The following is a 22,872-nucleotide window of genomic DNA, read 5'->3' on the forward strand; positions in this document are numbered from 1 at the left end:
CCTTAGAAACCAGTGTACTGAGAGTTGAATTAATGGATTTCACTGCATGTTGCTTAAAAATTTAAATTTTAGGTTTGGAGCAAGATGGAAAGACTCTGCTAATTACAAATATTGACATGGAGCCATGCACAGTAGACCCCCAGCTAAGGATTATTCTTCAATGGCTCGTTGCTTCTGAGGCAGAAGTTGCAGAACTTTATTTTCATGACTCTGCAAAGAAGGAGTTTATGCAAGTAAGTGCCTGCCTTGTGGGGGGGTGGGAGGGTGCAGCGTATGCCGCCCGGTATCAGACAGTTGGTCTGATAGGCGCCCGCTGATAGCAGTGGGCAGGTGCGCGGGCATTAGGGTCCAGTGCCTGGGCTCAGATGTCGGTTCTGCCTCACTCTCGCAATCTGGTCTTGGGCGGGCTCGCCAGTCGCAGTCTTTTTCTCTGGGCTGTGGAAATGAGCATAGAATTTACCTGGCGGAGGTTTGTGAGGATTAGATATAACACTGTTAAAAGGTGCTTAATCCAGTGCCTGGCACATCCTAAGTCCTCAAAGCTGGGTGTCTTGAATAAGCATTTCATGTGCTCATATGAAAAGATTGAGTTATTCTTTGTACTTAATTGGTGCATAATTATGTCTCTTCTTCTGTTAATCCAGTGTCATTAGTATGAGAAGCTAGCATAAGCAAAAGCCAGTAAAGGGTTATAAACATTTAATAAGGGACAATAGTTCACTCTGAGCATTTAGTAGGGTTCTAATAATAAAACATTCAGATTAGGTGCATTAATAGAATATTTTTATTGATAATTTACTGTGTACCAGTTAAGTTATTAGCCAAAATTTTTAGTTTGCAGCCTTAAGGTTTTTGTCTAGGACTTTTCTTTGTCAGAACTTTCATTTAATCTTACTATATAATGTAGAGCGGTTCAAAGAATAACCAATATAAAATGATTAATAATAACAAAAAAGGAATTGTCAAGTTACTCTTGATTTCCGGTTCAGAATTTACAAAAATATTATTGAAAGAAGTATGTGAAAAAGATATATAAAAAAAATGATTTTTGTATTTTGTTTTTATTTAGACTTCTTGAATTTTTCCGGCATAGATTTCTGTTTAGAGGCAGAGGGAGAAAATAAGACAGAAAGGGGATGTTCAGGAAATGAATTGTCAAGGGGAAAGAATGGGTAGGAAAAGTGTTAGAACTGACTATATGGAGGCAAGCATTTTCAAGTCGTTTAGTCTTGGATAAATTGAGGGCTAAGGAAGGCCTTAGGCGGAGCTGAGTGTAATGGTGCTGAGGTAAGGGAGCCGCATCCCCACATGACCTAAGAAAACATTCTTGCAGTTCCTCAGAAAGTGAAACACAGCATTATTATATAACCCAGCAATTCTCCACCTAGGTCTCTACCCAAGAGGAATGAAAACATATGTCCAAGGCAGTGTTATTCGCAATAGGCCAAAAGTGGAAACATCCTAAATGTCCATTAACTGATGAATAAAACACGTGGTCAGTCCATGCAGTGGAATGTTGTCTATCATTAAAAAGGACTGAAGTAGAGACATGCTACACCCTGGAGGTGGAGGACCCTTGAAGTCATGCTAAGTGAAAGGAGCCAGGTCACAGATGGCCATATATTTTGTGATTCCATTAAAATGGCCAAAATAGGCGAACCTATAAACTGAAAGTAGATTAGTGATTATCTTGAGTTTACGGGGTTGGGAGGAATGGGCAGTGATTATTAACAGGTACTACTTTTTTTGAGTAATAAAGGTATCCTAATGTTGTTTGTGGTGATGTTGCATTCAACTCTGAATTCACTAAAAATCATTAGCTGGTCTGTTCTAAATGGGTGCATTGTGTGGTATGTGAATTATATCACAGTAAAGCTATTTTTGAAAAGGTTAAGCATATTTGTATTACAACTAAATAGGAAAAAATCTGAGTTGAAGACATGTTCAGATTAGTGATGATAGTTTATTTAAACCTGTATTTTTATACTTAAAAAAATGAGATATAATTGATATATAACACCTTATTAGTTTCAGGTGAACAACATAATGATATTTGTACATATTACAAAATGATTGCCACAGTATTTAATATTTATTTACTTTTTTTCTGAAACATGAACATTCTTACTTGTTTCTGTTGAGGCTGGAGTGCGTATTCCAGGAGAGAAAGCCACACTGTATGTTGTGGAAGGAAAATCCATATCCTTTTATTAATCTTGACATCGTTTTTATTATTTTATGTTCCCAGTTGAGGGTGTGGCAGATGTATTTAGTTCAGTTCAGAGTTTCCTGTAGAGATGGAGCCTCTCCACGCCCACACAGACACTGTGCTGGGTGAGGTTTGTGGGGTTCTGGCTCCCGCAATCCCAAAGTGTCACTCTGTGGAGGAGAGTATTTATAAAAGCCAGGAAGGAAAAATGTTTAATTTGTGTAAAGACTGGCGGTTTAGGGGAGAGTACCTTGTTATAACTGGGAAAGAGTATTTTGCTGCAAACAGCAGTTTCATCCGGTGTTATAAATAAAAATGAAAACTTTATTGTTAAAAAATTGCTTTCGGTTAATGTTTGGCTTATCTTCCTTTTTTACTAGCTTTCAAGACGGCTACAGGAAAAAGGCTGGAAGGTGGGAGACCTCCTGCAGGCCGTGCTTAAATACTATGAGGTGATGGAGAAGATGTCCAGTGAGGAGAGATGCAAGTCCCTGTTTGATTGGCTCTTGGAAAATGCATAGAACAAACTCCAAACCAGTATATTTTATTATTTGTTTTGGGAGAGGAAGAAACAGATAAAGATGCATAGGGTAAAATTTGAGTAGTGAATATTAACATTCAACGTGAATTGGGAGGAAAGTAAATAGTGCTTATTAAGTGTGTTGTGTCAGCATATGGTGTATATAGTTCATACTTTCATAATCTGTCAAATATTATCTTCATTTATTCTTCTGTACACATGTGCAGTGTGTTAAGACCCTAAGAACATGAATTTGAAGGAAGGTCTGACTGTGAGACTTTCAGGAACATTGACTGACGGCATTCTTTTCGCATCCAAATAGTGCTGCTAGAAATTGCACTGAGGTGGCTGAAGGTGGGTTCCAGGGATAAAGAGTTATAATTTTGCTCCTTTTCAAGCAAATGGTTTCCTGTTAATAACAAATCTGACATCGAAAAAACAGCATTGAGGCTAATTTATTTTTCTGACATCTTTTTCTATTTTTAAAGGTCAATTTTATTTTCATGGTTCAGCTATTGGTATTTTTTTGAATCCCCCTAGTTGTTTAATTTCTTATAAACAGTAGTTTAGGTTTCTATAAATACTATAAATGATAGTTTCCCAAGCCTTTCATTAAATGATCTTATTTGCTAATGTTGCCAATTGCTCTGGCATGAAAGTGAGTGAGTGAGAGTGTGTGTGTGTGTGTGTGTGTGTGTGTGTGTGTGTGTGTGTGTGTGTGTGTGTGTGTGTGTGTGTGTGTGTGTGTGTGTGTGTGTGTGTAAAGGAGAACTTTAACCTTGCTAGTGGTGGGTGCCCTCTTTTATTTCACTCTTTTCTGGTTACAAACCCACTGTTAACATTAAAAAGGTGCTTTAAAATAAAATGTCTACAAAGATTGTGCAGTAAGAATTTTTCTTTTTTGACTATTTTGAGTCCCCAACTTATTCTGTAAATGAAAATAAAGGTGCAAAACATGTTGAAATTTTAAAACTTAATGTTCATTTGGAAATGCATTTAGAGAAGCCCAATAATTGTTTCCTCTGTTGGGATTTTGAAAAAATCCTTTAGCAAGGATTTTTAAATTAAAACTCCACTTTAGCAGGGATAAGCTTTTTCTAGAAAAAATGGGACCTTCCCACCAGCCCCTTCCCCAGTAAAATGTATCTACTATTTTGTAAAGTCCTCTGATACGGTCTTTCTTGGGCTCTGCATTTTGTACCACTCGTCTTTAGTAGCTGCGAGTTGACTTGAATAGAGGACCAGGATTGTGTTTTATGTGAGGGTATGTGCGTGTGAATTTTTGGTTCTTCCATTAGCAGATTTTTAATTGAGAGGAAATCATTTTTTTGTTGGAGGCTTTGGTTTTGCTCTCACTTTTTCTTTTTTTTCCTGAGAACTGACTCTTCTGGAAGCTGCACAAAGTATCAAGGACAGTAGCACCTGCCGGGGGACAAGGAACAGGGCACTTGCATTGATTTGAATTATAGTTATGGCAGAGAAATAATTGCTTCTTAAGAAAAATGCCAAAATCTATTTAAATGTTTTGAGGTTACACTTACAGAAGCTTCTATTTTTCTCAATTTAAGATGAAGAAATAGAACAGGCCTTAAAAATAAATTTTCTAAAGTTTCTTCGGGTATTTTTTAAGGTTGGAGAAATGTAGGAAATGTATGTAAGCAGAATTGAGTCTGTCTGTAGCTTCTTAGAATTTGATCTGCAGCAGCACTGGACTAGGTTCTTAATTGTTAGGAAGCAGGTTGACATAACATAAATTAATTGATTATTAAGCTTAGGTTGAATTTTTACAAGTGTATAGCTATCAAATTATGTTTGGTATCTTTAGTGTGTGTACGGGTGTTATTAACAGCAGTTCTGAATTTCTTTTAAGCTAAAATGACAATATGTTCTGTAGAACTCTACTTGAAAATGTTGATTTCCTGTATGGTAAGATTTTCCTCCTGTCTTTGTTTTTGTTCGTTTTCTGGAGCTGTGCTGGATTCCGAGTTCCCTGTTCAGCCACTGTGGCCCAGCAGACCAGTCCTCGGACACTAGCGTGTATAGTACTGATCACAGTGGAGCTCCACAAGTATTGGTTCAGTGCAGGGATGTAGAGAAAAATGTTCAACGTTGGCAAACGTGAAAAGAAGTGGGAGTTAAGCTTCCTTATATAGAGAGAGAACTTTGGAGTTTAGAACAGTATCTTTTAATCAAGAACAGTCTAAACTTACTTTGTTTAAAGGCACTTTGTGATTTTTCCAAAGATGTAGATCTATTTGGTTGCTTAGCCTTCAGAACAGATCTGTTTGTGGAGGATGACTCTGTCTTATTTTGTTAAAAATCTATTTGATGTAATTTTATTATGATACTGTAATAGTGCCATTCTGCATACTTTGGCCCTTATGAAATATCATGTCTTATTCAGAACTGTTAAAGTTGTGACGTGCTTTGGGTTGAATTTTCTGTTTTATCAGTTTCAGAACCATTGGAGAACTGTGAAAAAAAAGTGAAGGAGGACCTGGACGGGGTTTTAGAATATTGTTTCAGACAGAACTTTTTTTTCCAAGCCAAGTTAAAAATTCCATTTATATTTGGGGTATTAACTCATTTTGATTTTTATTTATTTCCTGATTTTCACAGAAGGAATGATTCATTTATAAATCACAGAAGAAAATTACAGTATCTATGGGATGGTTTAACACAGTTTAATGGTTTAATGGAGTTTTAAAATCTTTGAGAACATTTACTTAGTGAATATATGTGATAACATCTTCATAGTTTGACAACCATTCCATTTACCCTCTTAGATATTTGACATGAATTAATTTAACTCATAATACTTTCATTTTGCTTAAATAAAGGTTTTATTTTGCTGGTAGGAGAAGTTAGTTACTTATTAAATGCACCAGGTATAAAGTAAAAGATGGTTTACCCACGTGGTTTTAATATCATGCACATTCCCCAGATGCAGTGTTTAACCTTGACTCATTACCAGGGTCTAGATTCAGATTAGTAAATATTACTCTCTCACAATTAAAATGATCAATTTCCCATCAGTCTGTTGCTTTAAATTTTTTTTTTCCAAGGGAAACTTTCCACAGAATTAAGAAAAACAATAATGCATCCATATTCAGGGTGTAGGGAAAATCCTTTCCATTTCAAACTCCGTCCACCCGTCACCAGCACGAGAGAAGTAGAGCTCCCGTGGGAATTACGAAGCTGTGCTCAAGTGAAATGCTTTTTCCTCACTCTTGTCTGAGGCCCTGCATACACTGACTCACCGTATTCCTGTGCTGGAGATGCAGGTGCAGTGTTGGTCACACTTGTCACTTTATTTATTTATTTTTTTCCTATCATACGTGTACATTCCTTTCACATGGGTAGAATCATAGTTCTAGAAGTTCATTGTTTTGTTTTTTGTTGTAGTGTTTGAACACTATTTAATATCAGGTTTTAATATTGCTGGATTTGCTACCTTTTGTTACTTGTGCAGTGTTAATAGTAATAATTCACATTCTTGTTTAATATACCAGCTATAAAGCAAAAGCAGCTTTGAATACTTACAGCTGTTTATTTGACTGTGCTGAATTATTCCGTTAAGATCTTGTATAACAGTAACTTTTTTCTTTTGCTTTTTCAGTAATTTGTTCATTTATCAAAATATGAACTTCAGGATGCACTAAAATTTTGTTTTTGCAGTGGCTCAAAAATAAACATTTCAGAAATTACCTTTGTGATAATTTGCAATCAATTGTTCTTTTATTTTTTCCAATTGTTTAAGCCTGTGATCTTTCTCTCCCAATTAAGAATTTCCCAATAAACTTAAGAGATGCCTGACTTTGGTTTTCAATCTGTAGTATCTTGTTAACACACTCAATACTGAACTAAAACAAAAGCATAGAAGGCACATCAAACAACCTCTGTGTTTCTGACATGATTTTAAAGAAGAACGGAAACTAGAGTATTTTTAATTGGACACTGAATCCTAAGTTCTTATTCGAGTTCCTCTGAACGCTGACAGGATGACTTGACAGGCTGTTTGCTTTTTGGATTTTGGTGCAAAATGAGTATTGTGATTGCCTTGAATGTAAGTGTGTTAGGGAATTCTCCAGCCTGGACTGAGCACTTCTTCCGTAGGCTATAGAGATCAGACCTTTGTTATGCTATATAGCATCAGGCACTTCAAAGCTAGGTGCTTGATTATTTGTTACTAATGGAATTTGATGTTAAGTGTCTTCAGCCTTGGAATTAGTGATTTTCTAGCTTTTCATGAATGTTTCAAAATGTTAGGAAATAATGATCACATATAAGGCTTGGCTATGAGTACATCTCAGGAACCAAGAAAACAAAATGCTCTGAAATGATATTCTTTTGACTAATTCCAAAGAGGAGAAAGATTTCAAAAGGAATGGGACCTTGTGACAAATGACATTTGAATAACTTTGCAGCATCATTTACAGCAGAAACAGTAAAGAGTTTAGGAAGTTGCATTTTGGGAGTGCAGTGGTGGTTGCATTTTTTTCTCTTACCATTTGTGATCTGTGTTTTAGCTGGGATAAGGAGGGAGGATGAGAGACAAATGGTCTACCTCACAAACTACCTCACATTTAAAATATGAAAGATGGAAGAGCCACATATCCCAGGATGAATATACTGTTGGTGCTATTATGCAAAGAGGGTTGGAGTGAAAATCCAAGAGCCTTTAGCAGCATCATTTACAGCAGAAACAAGAGTGCAGGAAGGCTGCCCCTTTGGGAGTGGAGTGGTGGTTGTATTTTTTTTCTCTGTCCTTTGTAGTTTTGTAATCACCTCGCTCATTTTACTTTTGTGCTCTGGAGCAAGAAGGGTAATATTTTAGATTGGAAAAAGATGAGACATTTCAAGAGGATTGAAGCTTCATATTTGACGTTTTAGGTCTTCCTGCCTCTCCCCGTCATCCGCCCCATGTCATCTTTTAAACAGACACTTCGATTTTTTAGTTTAGAGCAAGGGATTAAAACTGGACTCCTGTGTTCTGGATTCAGCCCACTGTTAAGCTTCTGCTTTGGTCCAATGTGAGATCTGATTTTTAAAACAATTGCCAACGCTTAAAAATAAGGAGATTTCACATTTAAATAGGTTCTGTATTTCAGTGTCTCTTTGAAGCGTTGGATGCCCTGGAGTACTGACTGGGGGCTTCCAGGTGCTGCTAGTGGTAAAGAAACCCGCCTGCCAGTGCACAAGACACGAGAAACACTGGTTTGATCCGTGGGTCAGGAAGGTCCCCTGGAGGAGGGCTTGGCAACCCACTCCATGTTCCTGCCTGGGGAATCGCATGGACAGAGGAATCTGGTGGGCTACAGTCCACTGGCTCGCAGAGAGTTGGAACAGTCGACTGAAGCGACTTTGCACGCACACATGCTCTGATTGGACTCCCGTGAGGCAGCAGTTTGACAGGAGCTGCATAATGGTTGCTCCTGTGGTCCAGCCTTGTGTTTCTCTTGGCCTGTGGCCGGACATGCTTCACTTTGCTCACTTGTGTTGCCTGCTGGGGCCCTATAGGTGTTTGAGATGCAAACTGACTTAAAGCAGATGATTTACTTGATGTGTTTAGAAAATCTGAATGATTCTCTAGCAGCTCTTCACCTCTCTAGGATTGTGCAGAGATGGGAAGGAGAGTCTAGAAATTACAGACTTGGTGACTTTATTGCTCTTGAACAGAGAACAGATCCTAATTATTAAGAGCATGTAGAGATGAAAGAAGGGGAAGCCAGCCTGGGTTTACCAGGAGCAGATTCAGGTTTACATTTCCTTTTTCAACAGAACTATCCGGCGGGCCTGATGGAATACCAGAGATACAGTATCTATTTTAAGGAGGCGTTTTATATGGAGAAAGGAATGACAAATTGTGGCTTCCTGACTTTTTGAGATGGCACAAGAGTTCAATTAGCAGTCTGCTCAACAGTTGTGTGCTGAAAGAGAATAACTTCAAAGTGCTGGTTAACCGTCAGATCTAGAAGTTCATATTTTTCTAAGCTATTTTTCAAGAGTGATCATAAAAATTAAGGTAATTCCCAATAGACTGAAAGAGTTTATGTTTACCTCTGCTGAGAAGAAAAACTACTGAAGTGGATACTATTTTCCTAAGAAGGAAATTGAACTCTAAAGAAACAGGGTTAGCAACATTTTAAAAAACAGTTAAAATAGAAAATGAAAGGAGCCACCCAAATGCAACACTTGTTCACATAATAATCCTATTTACCTTTATGGCAAACATTCCATGTCATCGGATCCAGACATCAATCTTGTTATGATTCCTATTTTTCCTATGAGAAAACTCAGGCTCAGAGAGGTTGAAATTTTTTACAGCAGGCATGGTGGTGATGCCCTGATCTGCCAGGCTCCAAAGCCTAAGTTCTACTCATCACACTACATTGTTTCACCATAATTAAAAACCGAAATACAAAAACATGATGAAACCACCTGTAAAAATACATGTTGTTGCTAAATTGTCTCTTGACTCCTCTGCGACCCCGTAGACTGTAGCTCGCCAGGCTCCTCTGTCCATGGAGTGTATTTACATGTATCTATATTATCTATTGATATCTATTGATACTTGTCTATTTATATCTATCTGTATCTATCGATACCTATTTATCTTCTGTTGAGAATAATTTTTTTTTAATTTATTTATTATTTTACTTTATAATATTGTATTGGTTTTTGCCATACATTGACTTGAATCCTCCATGGGTGTACCTGTGTTCCCCATCCTGAACCCCCCTCCCACCTCCCTCCCCATCCCATCCCTCTGGGTCATCCCAGTGCACCAGCCCTGAGCACCCTGTCTCATGCATCAGACCTGGACTGGCAGTTCATTTCACAGGCTTCCCTGGTGGCTCAGACCGTAAAGCGTCTGCCAGCAATGTGGGAGACCCGGGTTCGATCCCTGGGTCGGGAAGATCCCTGGAGAAGGAAATGGCAACCCACTCCAGTATCCTTGCCTGGAGAATCCCATGGGCGGAGGAGCCTGGTAGGCTACAGTCCGCAGGGTCACAAAGAGTTGGACACGACTGAGTGACTTCACTTCACTTCACAAATGATAATTTACGTGTTTCAATGCCATTCTCCCATATCATCCCGCCCTCACCCTCTCCCACAGAGTCCAAAAGACTGTTCAATACATCTGTGTCTCTTTTGCTGTCTCACATACAAGGTTATCATTACCATCTTTCTAAATTCCATATATATGCGTTAGTATACTGTATTGGTGTTTTTCTTTCTGGCTTACTTCACTCTGTATAATGGGCTCCAGTTTCATCCACCTCATTAGAACTGAATCAAATGTATTCTTTTTAATGGCTGAGTAATATTCCATTGTGTATATGTACCACAGGAGAAGGATTTATTTTAAAGCATTAATTCACATGATTGTGAAGTCTGGCAAGTCCAAAATCTGAGCGGGCAGCAGGCTGGCGATGCAGGGAAGAGTTGATGTAGCTGTAGTCCAGAGGCAGTCTGCTGGAAGAATTCCCTCGTTAAGAGGGAGGGGACTTCAGTCTGTTTTCTCGTGAGATCTTCAGCTGGCTGGGTGAGGCCCACCCACACAATGCAGTGTCAGCTGCTTTACTCAAAATCTACTGATTTGAATCTTCATCTCATTAAAAAGAATTCCTTTTCAGGTAAATACACCTGCACTCTGGATGTGTTTGACCAAGTATCTGGCCCTGTGGCCTAGCCAAACTGAAGCGTTTTTCCTTAACCATCACGCCAAACTTTTGGGCATGACCAAAGTGAAGACTTCAGATGACTACACCCATAGTATAAAAGTGAAGTTGGGGTTGGGAGAACAACTCTCCCACCCTGAGGACTGGAAGAAAACTCTAGAACTTTGGCAGTGACTCAAGTTAAAAATCTTTTGTGAGACTTGATAGGCTAACTCTCATGTGAGCAGTTCCTCAAAAAGTCAAAGTTATATAATCCAACAATTCTATTCCTAAGGAGATTCTCAAGGGAAATGAAAATACAGATTTCTACAAAAACTTGTGCATGAATATTTATAGAACTATTCATAACAGTCCCAAAGTAGAAACAACTTAACTGTCAGTTGATGAATAAACAAAATGTTTATCCATAAAATATTCAGTTATTAAAAGGAATGAAGTAGTGATACACATTACAACATGGATGAACCTTGAAAATGCTAAGTGTGAGAGGGCAGACACAAGTGGTCACATGTTGTATGATGCAATTTATATCTAATGTCCAGAATAAGCAAATCCATAGTGACAGTTAATTGTTTCCAGGGTCTGGAGAAAGAAGGGGACGGAGAATAACTGTTCATGGGTGCAGGGTTTCTTTTGGGTGATGAAAATGTTCTGGAATTATACAGAGGTAGTGGTTGAAGACATCAACCATCAATGTTCACTGGAAGGACTGATGCTGAAGCTGAAGCTCCAATGCTTTGGACCCCTGATGCGAAGAGCCAACTCATTTGAAAAGACAGTGATGCTGAGAAAGATTGAAAGCAGGAGGAGAAGGGGACGACAGAGGATGAGATGGTTGGATGGCATCACCAACTCGATGGACATGAGTTCGCGAAAACTCCAGGAGATAGTGAAGGACAGGGAAGCCTGGTGTGCTGCAGTCCACGGGGTTGCAAAGAGATGGACTTTTGCGTCTTAGTGACTGAAAGTCTGACATGTCTTAGCAACTGAAAAACCATAACAAGTGGTTGTACAACTCTGAATAAAGATGACTGAATTTTATATTTGAAAGGATGAATTTTTTTGTGATAAAAATTATATATTGGGAAATTGAATTAAAAACAGCAGAAAGCAAGGAAATAGTTTTAAAAAACAAGTAAACACTTCTAAAATTAAAAAAATAATGGAGCCGAAAAACTCAATGTTAAGAGTTTAATAGCAGATTAGTCATGGCATAGAATATTGAATTGAAAAAAATTGTCCAGAATGCAATGTAGAAAGACAAAGATGTGATATATTAAAGTTAAGTGACCTCGAGGGAAAGGAGAACTAGTAAAAGGAGAATAGGGCATGAACAGGATCAATAGCTGAAAAGATGATTGTTGGGAATTTTCTAGAAATGATGGATGAACCACTCACAGTTTAAAAAAACCTAACAATTCTTCAGTAAAAACAATATACATATTAGATTTCCCAGGAAGAGTTACACATACTTGTCTACTTTTCTAGATTATTCAAGCAGCAAGCTAAAATAAATTTCTAGGATTACCAGTAAAAGAATATAAATTATATATATGTTTAAAACTAGTGGAGAAAAAAAGAAGCCAAGAAAAAACAGAAAAACAACTGGGGCAAAAAGTGAAAAGCACAAAATAAGATGGTAGATCTAAATCTCGCTTCCCTTATCCCTCACAGTTGTTCCTGAGAGCACCCCCTCCCAGTAAACTTCCTTCTAGGAACATCCTGGTCTGTTTGCAGGGCAACCTGATCTGTGAAATGAGGACAACTGCTTTGGAAAAGGATGATTACTTAGTTAAGGTGGACTTGTGTGTGCCCTGTGACACATCTACCCTTAGATGGAAGTTCTTGAGAAAATCTTGCTTATGAAGACCAGGAGATGTGTACAGTGTTTATCAATAGTATAAGTTATGATATGTTCATCCAGTGGAATAGTCCACAGTGGTAAAGAAGGATGACAGATACATGCTTCAACATAGACACGCTGCAAAAACAGCCAAAGAAGTAAGTCACAGAAGAATATAAAAGACAGCCCTCAGATTGGGAGAAAATAATAGCAAATGAAGAAACAGACAAAGGATTAATCTCAAAAATATACAAGCAACTCCTACAGCTCAATTCCAGAAAAATAAATGACCCAATCAAAAAATGGGCCAAAGAACTAAACAGACATTTCTCCAAAGAAGACATACAGATGGCTAACAAACACATGAAAAGATGCTCAACATCACTCATTATTAGAGAAATGCAAATCAAAACCACAATGAGGTACCATTACACGCCAGTCAGGATGGCTGCTATCCAAAAGTCTACAAGCAATAAATGCTGGAGAGGGTGTGGAGAAAAGGGAACCCTCTTACACTGTTGGTGGGAATGCAAACTAGTACAGCCGCTATGGAAAACAGTGTGGAGATTTCTTAAAAAACTGGAAATAGAACTGCCATATGACCCAGCAATCCCACTCTGGGCATACACACCGAGGAAACCAGATCTGAAAGAGACACGTGCACCCCAATGTTCATCGCAGCACTGTTTATAATAGCCAGGACATGGAAGCAACCTAGATGCCCATCAGCAGATGAATGGATAAGGAAGCTGTGGTACATATACACCATGGAATATTACTCAGCCGGTAAAAAGAATTCATTTGAATCAGTCCTAATGAGATGGATGAAACTGGAGCCCCTTATACAGAGTGAAGTAAGCCAGAAAGATAAAGAACATTACAGCATACTAACACATATATATGGAATTTAGAAAGATGGTAACGATAACCCTATATGCAAAACAGAAAAAGAGACACAGAAATACAGAACAGACTTTTGAACTCTGTGGGAGAAGGTGAGGGTGGGATGTTTCAAAAGAACAGCATGTATACTATCTATGGTGAAACAGATCACCAGCCCAGGTGGGATGCATGAGACAAGTGCTCGGGCCTGGTGCACTGGGAAGACCCAGAGGAATCGGGTGGAGAGGGAGGTGGGAGGGGGGATCGGGATGGGGAATAAGTGTAAATCTATGGCTGATTCATATCAATGTATGACAAAACCCACTGAGATGTTGTGTAGTAATTAGCCTCCAACTAATAAAAAAAAAAAAAGAATATAAAAGAGTGAGTCCATCTACATAAAGTTCAAAAACAGGCAAAACTATGTTCAGTTGACCCTCTATATCTGTGGGTTGCGTGCCCCTGGATTCCAACCAACTGCAGATTGAAAATACCTTTTTAAAAACCCAAAAAGTTCCAAAAAGCAAAACTTAAATTTGCTGCATGTCTACAACTATTTACATAGTATTTACATTGTGTTTACAACAATTTGCTTTGTATTTACATTGTATTAGGTATTATAAGTGATCTAGAGTTGATTTAAAGTATACAGGAGGATGTGCGCAGGTTAAGTGCAAATATTAGGCTGCTGCTGCTGCTAAGTCGCTTCAGTTGTGTCTGACTCTGTGCGACCCCATAGACAGCAGCCCACCAGGCTCCCCTGTCCCTGGGATTCTCCAGGCAAGAACACTAGAGTGGGTTGCCAAAATATTAGGCTACACTACTTTATATAAGGGATGTCAGCATCTGTAGATTTTGGCATACAAGAGAGTTGTGGAATCAATCCTCTATGATGACTGAATTATGTTGTAATATATACTACACATACATGTGTGGGCTTCCCAGGTGGCTCAGTGGTAAAGAACCTGCCTGCCAATGCAGGAGGCGTAGGACATGCGGGTTTGATCCCTGGGTCGGGAAGATCCCCTGGAGGAGGAAATGGCAACCCACTCCAGTATTTTTGCGTGGGAAATCCCATGGACAGAGGAGCCTGTCACAAAGAGTCCGACATGGCAACTGAGCATGCGTGCACACAGATATGTATATATACCATGCATTCATTAAAAATTTTTTACTGTGCTGGGTCTTCGTCGCTGCATGTAGGCTTTCTCTGTTTGTGGTGAGTGGAGGCTACTCTCTTGTCGAGGGGCATGGGTTTCTCACTGCGGCGGCCTCTCTCGAGCACGGCTCTAGGGCTCTTGGACTCAGTATTTGTGCAAGGGCTTAGTTGCTCCGCGACACGTGGAATCTTCCAGACCAGGGACTGAACACGTGTTCGCTGCATTGGCAGGCAGAGTCTTAACCGCTGGGCTACCAGGGAAGTCCCATACAGCCACTTAATAGTCAAATATGTGTACATGTGTGTAGAACTGTAAGGGAGTAATTAATATAAAACTTAGGATAGTGAATTACGGGACATGGATAGGGAGAGAATGTAATAGTGTTCTAAGGTACCAGTGATGTTCTGTTTATGAGAGGTAGATCCCTGGATGTTCACTTTATTATTTTTCTTCAAATTATACACATGCTTTATATAACGCTGTAAAATTTCACACCCAAAATATTCATTCAAAACAGATTACTCAACAGAACTTGTTCAAAGAGGTTGTGGGGCATATTAATTAGGTGTTTTCTCAAATGTTTCTAAAAACAACTTTGAAGAGAGATTCAGTTTTTAAGCACAACTGAAGATTAAGGGAAAAAAGCTGAAAACGTCTCTGTTTCCCAAATTGTGCCCTGAAAAAGTACACATTACCAAGGATTTCTGCTTGTCAGCCTTTTAGAGTTGGGGTAGGTGGCAGTGAGGGTGGAGACTGCTGTCTATGGAGAGGAAGGAAGAGAAGCCATGGCTGTCTTATCTCTGCATCTGTCTTGCATTTCCTGGTCTGTATTCCCACATCTGGACTCCACTCCAGCTGCTGACACAAGCTGGGTTTACCCACTCTTGTTTAGCCACCAAGTTGTGTCCGACTCTTTTACTACCTCCTGGCCGCCTGCAGTGCAGGAGAGGCAGAAGACGCGGGTTCCATCCGTGGGTCGGGAAGATCCCCTGGAGGAGGCAATGGCAACCCAGTCCAGTATTCTCGGGCTACAGTCCATGGGGTCACAAGTAGTCGGACGTCTGAGGGACTGAGCGTGGACTGTAGCCCACCCAGGCTCCTCTGTGCATGGGATTCTCCAGGCAAGAACACTGGAGTGGGTATTTCCTCCTGCAGGGGATCTTCCTGACCCAGGGATGGAACCTGTGTCTCCTGCGCTGCGCCTCCCGGGAAGCCCTGTCCGCTCTTACTCTGAGGTTGCAGCAAGAAGTGCCTGTGGCCCTGCAAAGGAACTGGGTCTACGGGAGGGGACGGAGGGCGGTGGGGTCGGGAGGGAAGGACGCAGGAAGGCTTTAAGCCAGAGCTAGCCTGGTCGACAGGCAGCAGTGCCGGATGAAAGGACACCATTTAGCCAGGGGATGTTGAAGAAGGGCTCAGCGCCCCGGCCGAGTGCGTCCTCAGCCAGGAGTGGGGAAATGCTGATCTCCCGGGAAGCTGCCTCGTGATCCAGGAACCGCAGAAGCCCGAGCTCCGGGCCGGGGTGGTCATTTTGGCAGCTTCTCCACAGTGGTACTCTGCACACCCCTGCCAGGCTGGACCCGTCACAGACCAGGCGGGCTGGAGGCCCTGCCTTCCTGCAGGTATCCTCGCAGCCTCTCCCACGGGGTTCACAGCAGGGAAACCCCATAGCCAGCCCCGGGGCGTCGGGCACTTTATTACGATGAGAGGCAGTCTTTGGGAAGGGGCCGCAGAACCCATCAGGGAGGCCGCCGTCCTCAGGCTGCAGTCTCACGTTGAGCCGCTAGGTGGTAGAGCAGCCCAGCCTACGGCTTGCCAAAAAGCCCGAGAATTAACACAACTTTGCACGATGCCTTGTTGTTCAGTCACTAAGTCGTGTCCGACTCTTTGCGACCCCTGAGATGCATCCTGAGGCACAGCTCCCCCCGGCTTGAGCCATATCTCGGGCACTTGCGGGCATTCTTTATTTCAAAGAACCTGGCTCCTGCTCCAGCCTGAACTTTAGGGCCTTTGCTTGCGAACTTCCCCTCTTCCATCCCTCTCCCCAGCGTTTCAGGCTTCTGTTCAGGCTGACGCGTCAGTTTCAGGGGGCTGGACTGCTGCCCTGTGACCATGGCACCTGTCATCCTGGCCAGCCCCCCGCCCCAGACAGTGCCGGGCACACGGGACAGGGGCGTGCCATTCCTTGTGCAATCACGGGCAAGCTCCGGGGAGCCCCCTGTCACCACCAGCATTCCTCGGGGGTCCAAGCCACCTCCTTCCTTCTTAATCTTTTGTGTCCCACCTGCCTCCCCTCCACATGCATCCTCAGTCACTCCTCAGGAGCTTTGCTAAAATTTTTCTGGAATCTCCTATTAGCGCTTCATTATGTCCCTGCCATTTATGATCAGCTGTTATTCTGAGTGTACTGTAAATTGTAATTCAAATTTATTCTCCGCTCAGTGTCACCTTATGAGTATGGCTGTCCCTGAGCTTGCATGGGAGACAGCAACCACCTTCCAGCACTCTTTATCCCCTTGTTGTTTAGTTGCCAAGTCGTGTCCGGCTCTTTTGTGACCCCGTGGACTCTAGCCCACTGGGCTCCTCTGTCCGTGGGATTTCCCAGGCAAGAGTACTGGAGTGGGTTGCCATTTCCTGCTCCAGGGGATCTTCCTGACCCAGGGATCAAACCTGTGTCTCCTGCACTGGCAGGCAGATTCTTTACCACTGAGCCACCTGGGAGGCCCCTCTTTATCCCCTTATGTTGCTTTATTTTCCTTCTTAGCCTCTTTTCCACCTGAGATAAGTATGTATTTGTATTCTCTTCATTACCTAGAGTGGAAGCTCCTTAAGCACTGGAACTTGGCTGGTTTTCTTCTCTGTTGTGGCCTCAATGCTAGAACAGTGTCTGGCATGTGGTGGGCACTCAGCAAATGTTTCTTAAATGAAAGGGTGGATGGATGGATGGATGGATAGATGGATGGATGAATGGAAGGATGAATGAATAGATGGAGGGATGAATGAATAGATGGATGGATGGATGGTTGGAGGGATGGATGGATGGAAGGATGAATGAATAGATGGAGGGATGAATGAATAGATGGATGGATGAATGAACAGATGGATGGATGGATGGATGGTTGGTTGGATGGATGGATGGATGAATGAATGGTTGGATGGATGGATGTTGTAAAGGAGTGGAAGGATGAATGAATAGATGGAGGGATGAATGAATAGATGGATGGATGGATGAATGGTTGGATGGGTGGATGCAGGGATGGATAGAGAGATCTGCCTCTCCCACATAGGCCAGAAGGAAAAGGTGTGTCCTGGGGGTTTGGAGTCTGAGGTTTTGGCTCCAATTGAGCCACTAGTGGACTTTGAGCAAGTAACTAGATCTCCCAGTGTGGCCTGTTTCCTATTTTGTAAAGTGAGGGGGCTGGAATTTGTGATCTGGTGTTTGTTCCTGCCCTGACCAGTTTTGGTTTTATAATTATTCCCAAAGGTGCTGAGGTCATTAGCTAGGTAACAGACAACATGCTTTCTTGGCAGAAAGCTGTTGCAAGTAATAACTTAGAATCAAAAGATACATTTATATATGTGGATAAAAACAATTACTTCACAATATTGTCTTTAAAAAAACCATTTTCCTATGAAAATATTGGATGCATTGGTCTTTGCTTATATTTCCACCTTGACCTCTGACTCCATGTATTAATGATTCTGATTATTCTGATAAAGGGATTTCTTAAAAAATTATTGTTCTTCATTTGGAATTTTCCTTGGTTATTTCTTTTCATTAGTGATTTATGATTATTTAAAGAGTTGAAAATATTCTATAGGAGACATACTTACAGGTTTTGGAAAATTAGTAACACTATTTTCAAGAAGATATCATGTTTCTAGTGCACTTCCAATATTGTAAGCAGATTTTAAAATAAAATACTATTAATAATACTATTAATAATATAAAAATTCTTAACGCTGAAGAAGAATGATCACCCAATGTCATGATTTTCCTTTGGTTGTGATTATTTTGTAGGATTGGCTTGTGTCTGGTATCTAGAAAACCTTCAGATGTTTTTTGAGTGAATGGCCAGTGGCCTGTGAGAGAAAAGACTCATCCTGAGATATAGGTAGAACTTCATGAAAGTAGTTCTCTTTCTTTTCCAAGAGCAGAAATCTAAATGAGCTTGGGAACAAAAGGAAGGACTCTCTCCTAAGTCCTCAATTCTATTTAATCACTTAATTAATTTTTAATCAAGGCTGTCTTTTTTTTTTAATAAATATATTTATTTAAGATTTTTAAATGTGGGCCATTTTTAAGAGCCTTTATTGATTTGTTAAAATATTGCTTCTGTTTTATGTTTGGGTTTTTTTTTTTTTTTTTTTTCCACATGTGGGATCTTATGTTCCCCACCAGGGATAGAACTCACAACCTTTGCTTTGGAAGGCAAAGTCTTAACGACTGGACTACCAGGGAAGTCCCAGTCCTCAATTTTAAATGTTTACTCTTCTCTGTAATAAAGGATAACAAAACTTGGTACCTGTGGTAAATAGAGTAGTGGCCCCTCAAGTTCAAGTCCTTCTCCCGGAAACTGTGACTATGGTCCCTCATATGGCCAAAGGGACTTTGCAGATGTGGTGAAGTTGAGATGGAGACAGTATCTTGGAATATCCGAGTAGGCCAGTTTAACCTTCTTGAATTAGAAGACTCTTTCTTGGCTGCTGTTGGGGGAAGATGTGGTTAGAGAGGAGGAGTGAGAGGCAGGGCATGGCTGGCTTTGAGGGTGAAAGAAGACGTCAAGGGCCAACGGGTGCAGGCTATCTCCAGAAGCTGGAAAAGGCAGAGAAGTGGGCTCCCCCTCAGAGCTTCTAAAAGAAACGCAGCCCTGATGACACTTTGATTTCAGCCTTGTGAAACCGAAGTCAGACTTCTGGTCTACAGACCTGTGACAGGGCGAAATTTGTGCTAAGCCACTAAATTTATGGCAATTTGTTACAGCAGCGACAGGAGACTAATACATTACCTTTTCTTCTTTTTAACTTAATTTTTATTGGTGTATAGCGTTCAGTTGCTTTACAAAGTTGTGTTAGTTGCTACAGTTCAGCAAAATGAATCAGACATACGTATGCACTTATCCTCTCCCTTCTGGAGTTGCATCCCATTCCAGTCACCATGGAGCAGTGAGTGGAGGTCCTGAGCTACACAATATGATCTTGTTAGTTGTCTGTTTTATACAGAGTATCAATATGTCAGTCCCAATCTCCCAGTTTCTCCCACCCTCCCTGTCCCCCTTGGTATCCATATATTTGCTCTCTATGTCTGTGTCTCCGTTTCTGCTTTGTAAATAAGATCATCTATACCATTTTTCTGGCTTCCCTGGTGCCTCAGATGGTAAAGAATACGCCTGCAATTCAGGAGACCCAGGTTTGATCCCTGAGTCGGGAAGATCTCCTGGAGAAGGGAAAGGCTACCCACTCCAGTGTTCTTGCCTGGAGAATGCCATGGACAGAGGAGGCTGGCGGGCTGCAGTCCATGGGATTGCCAAGGGCTGGTCACGAGTGAACAACTAACACACACACACATATACCTTTTTTCTAGAGTCCACATATATGTGTGAATACACGACATTTGTTTTTCTCTTTCTGGCTGACTTCACTCTGTATGGCAGACTCTAGGTCCATCCATGTCTCTACATGCATTACCTTCTTGTTTGAACAAATGCTTTGAGCTCCCCAGAGTGAGAGAGAGAGGCCAGGCAGAGCGCTAGAGCTGGGCTAAACAACACAGTAGCCACTTGAGAGGCCGCTGGTCTAAATTTAGTGCTATGTGAGGAATATACAGAGATTTCAAAGCGTCAGTATGAAAAAAAAATTACGAACCATTTATTTCTATTGATTAGCTGTTGAAATGATACTGCTTTTGGACATATTGATTTAAATTAAAAAATAATTCAAAAGCATTTCACTTTTTTTTTAAATAACTTTTAAAAACTGTGACTAGTAGAAAACTTAAACCACATACATGGCTTGCATTTGTGACTTGCATTGTACTTCTGAGTCAACTCTTCTGCTGTCATCTGAAGGCTAAGAGGTGGCCATTTCAAGGGCAGACAGTTCTCCAGCTAAGCGCTGAGCTGGGACACTCAGGTATAGGTTTTCAAGAGGATGGGTCAGGCTTCCCTGTATCTTCCTGTACTGGACTTCCTGGAAGAGAAGGTGTCTCATGGGTCTTTATATCCTCAGCACCTAATACAGTGGCCAGCTTACGCGGAGATTGTTTGCAGAGCACACACAGACGCCGCTGACCCTAGAAGGTGCTTTGACAAGGCACAACAAGGTGATAAATTTGTCTCGAGCAATTTTTCCAAAAGACCTAGACACTGTGGTCTAACAGAAAACAGGATGCAATGACCGAGTCTTTTTCCCTTTTAGCCAGTATTTGTTCACCTGTCTTTCCCATCCTGGAGAAGGTCTGTTAGCATTTCCAGCAAAGAAAGATGTCAAAAAGAGAAACCAAGAGGCAGCCTCAGATGTCTGCGAGCCTAAGTACCAAGAACCATTCCATAGAGTGATTTCTGCTTGGCCCATTTCTTGTCTCTGCGGCAACTTCTCAGTAACGCCGAGAAAAGTGGCTTGAGCTGAGAACCGAGAGACAAACTCTTCATTTGAAATTTTGGTTCTCTGGCCATGGATGTGCCCCATGCTGAATTTACTTCCCTGTAGTTCCCTTCATCATGCCTGCATAAAGAGGCCAATGTTTACATTGATCCGTACCGAGCGCCATGAGGATTAGTTAGTGACTGTGATTAGAAGCGTTATTTAAGTATCAGGAATAATTTGTGTCCTGGGAACAGGATTGGGGATCTGATTGGTTGCTTAGCTGCAACCCTGAATTTGGCATTTGCAGAGTATTTTGGGATTCAAAACTGAAGCTATGGAAGTCAGGAATACCTGTATATACAAATGTATGCTGCCCATGTATAAGACAATGAGCTTTCTTTGGGATCCTGGAAGAACAGAAAGCACCCCCAAAACCATTCGTTGTTGTTTAGTTGCTCAGTCATGTCCAACTCTTTGCCATCCCATGGACTGTAGCCCACCAGGCTCCTCTGTCCATGGGATTTTGGAGGTTCAGAAGTTATTAGAGGTCCAAAATGTCATATTGGAAATTGTCCACCATAGTTACATGTAGCTAAATGTCACTGTTCCCCACCCCACCGTATGATATCATTTGCTTAAGTCAAATGAAATTTGTGCCATTAAAAATGGGGAAATGCAATTGATTTCAGTGCCATTTGAGTCTGTTTTGAGGTCTTGTGGACGGAAATATCCTGGTTACTTGGTTCTGATGATTCATGTCATAAACTTTATCTTGTCCTTGTCTTTATTTTTGTTTTCTATATGGAAACTCATCATTTGAGGTTGGCAACGTGGATGTGGACTGAAGTTCTTCAGTGAATTTTTTTCCGTGGTTCTCTATTTCAGACCCCAAATCTCCAATTCTAGGCTGTTTTCCAAAAGCAAACATAATCATGGGCCCTCTGAAAGACGGCTAGCCTGTCGGATATTACCGTTAGCCCTCCTCTGAGGTTGGTTAGGCTCAGAATTTATTGCCTTTTAGTCAAAAAGAGAGAATGTTACAATTCTTTCCCAGGAGGGAGGAAGCAAACTAGTCATGAAAAGGTTGTCTGGGAGACTGTTGCTGGTACACAGGATAAGCTCATTAGTCTGATCACCATGCTGGGGCAGGGGCTGGGTGACCAGTAAGAAAGTGCTAATGACCGGGTAATTGAAGACGGCGTATGTTCACATTCATTGCCCTGCTCACAGGGCTGTCTTCAGCAAGCGATGCGGCTGTTTTGGTTAAACACACACACACACACACACAGAATTATGTCTTTCCTGATGCTTCAGCAAAGTCTTTAAGTTAAGGCAAATGATATGGGCTGGGAGTAACTAACCATCCTGCCAATATGGAAGTGTCATATTTGCAGGAAGTGAATAATTTGCCCAGTAAGAAAACAAACTACATGAAGAAAGAGGTCAAGGCATTCCCTATCCACAGAGGGATAACAGATACTCCGACCATTCCATAGCAGACACTAACAATCTCTTCTAACGTTACAGTAAGATTTCTAACAGCCATGCATGTTTATCCTCGCTAACCTGTTCAGTCACTAAGTCGTGTCCGACTCTTTGCACCCCTATGGACTGCAGCATGCCAGTCCTTCCTGTCCTTTGCTATCTGACTAAACAAATGCAATAGTCTCAAGGCTCCTATTTAAAATTGAAGACCACTCCTTAGTTAAAATTGTATTTCTCTGAATGGACCACATGTAGAGTAAATATCCTAGGGCTTTGAAGTGTACCATGAGACCATGTACAACTAAGCCCTGGTGGATCAAGCTTTGAGGGCATACACAGACCAACCCTGCCCCTGCTCCCCACCTCGTGAATGCATAACTTTGGCCATGTGATGTTGTGTTCAGTTTGAGGCCTGCTGGAAGCAATGTCTTTTGTTTCCTCTTTTATTTTCTTTGTCTTGCTAGCTCGCAAGGCTGGAAGCCAGAGGACAGTGTGTTATCACCATC

At 41.2% G+C, this 22,872-nt stretch overlaps 1 protein-coding gene across 4 annotated transcripts in view; it reads left to right on the forward strand.

The window, feature by feature from the left end:
* The window catches only part of AKAP11 (A-kinase anchoring protein 11), a 45,441-nt gene extending 41,994 nt beyond the window's left edge, over window positions 1-3,447 (forward strand). For all 4 annotated transcript variants that reach the window (XM_043477605.1, XM_043477607.1, XM_043477609.1 and 1 more), the window contains 2 exons: window positions 73-233; window positions 2,590-3,447. In XM_043477605.1, coding sequence (XP_043333540.1) covers window positions 73-233; window positions 2,590-2,730 — 302 coding nt within the window. In that variant the 3' untranslated portion in view covers window positions 2,731-3,447. The remainder of the gene's footprint in view (window positions 1-72; window positions 234-2,589) is intronic.
* The last annotated feature ends 19,425 nt before the right edge of the window (window positions 3,448-22,872 follow it).

The sequence above is a fragment of the Cervus canadensis genome, chromosome 9, assembly GCF_019320065.1.
Source record: "Cervus canadensis isolate Bull #8, Minnesota chromosome 9, ASM1932006v1, whole genome shotgun sequence".
In the NCBI taxonomy this organism is placed as follows: Eukaryota; Metazoa; Chordata; class Mammalia; order Artiodactyla; family Cervidae; genus Cervus; species Cervus canadensis.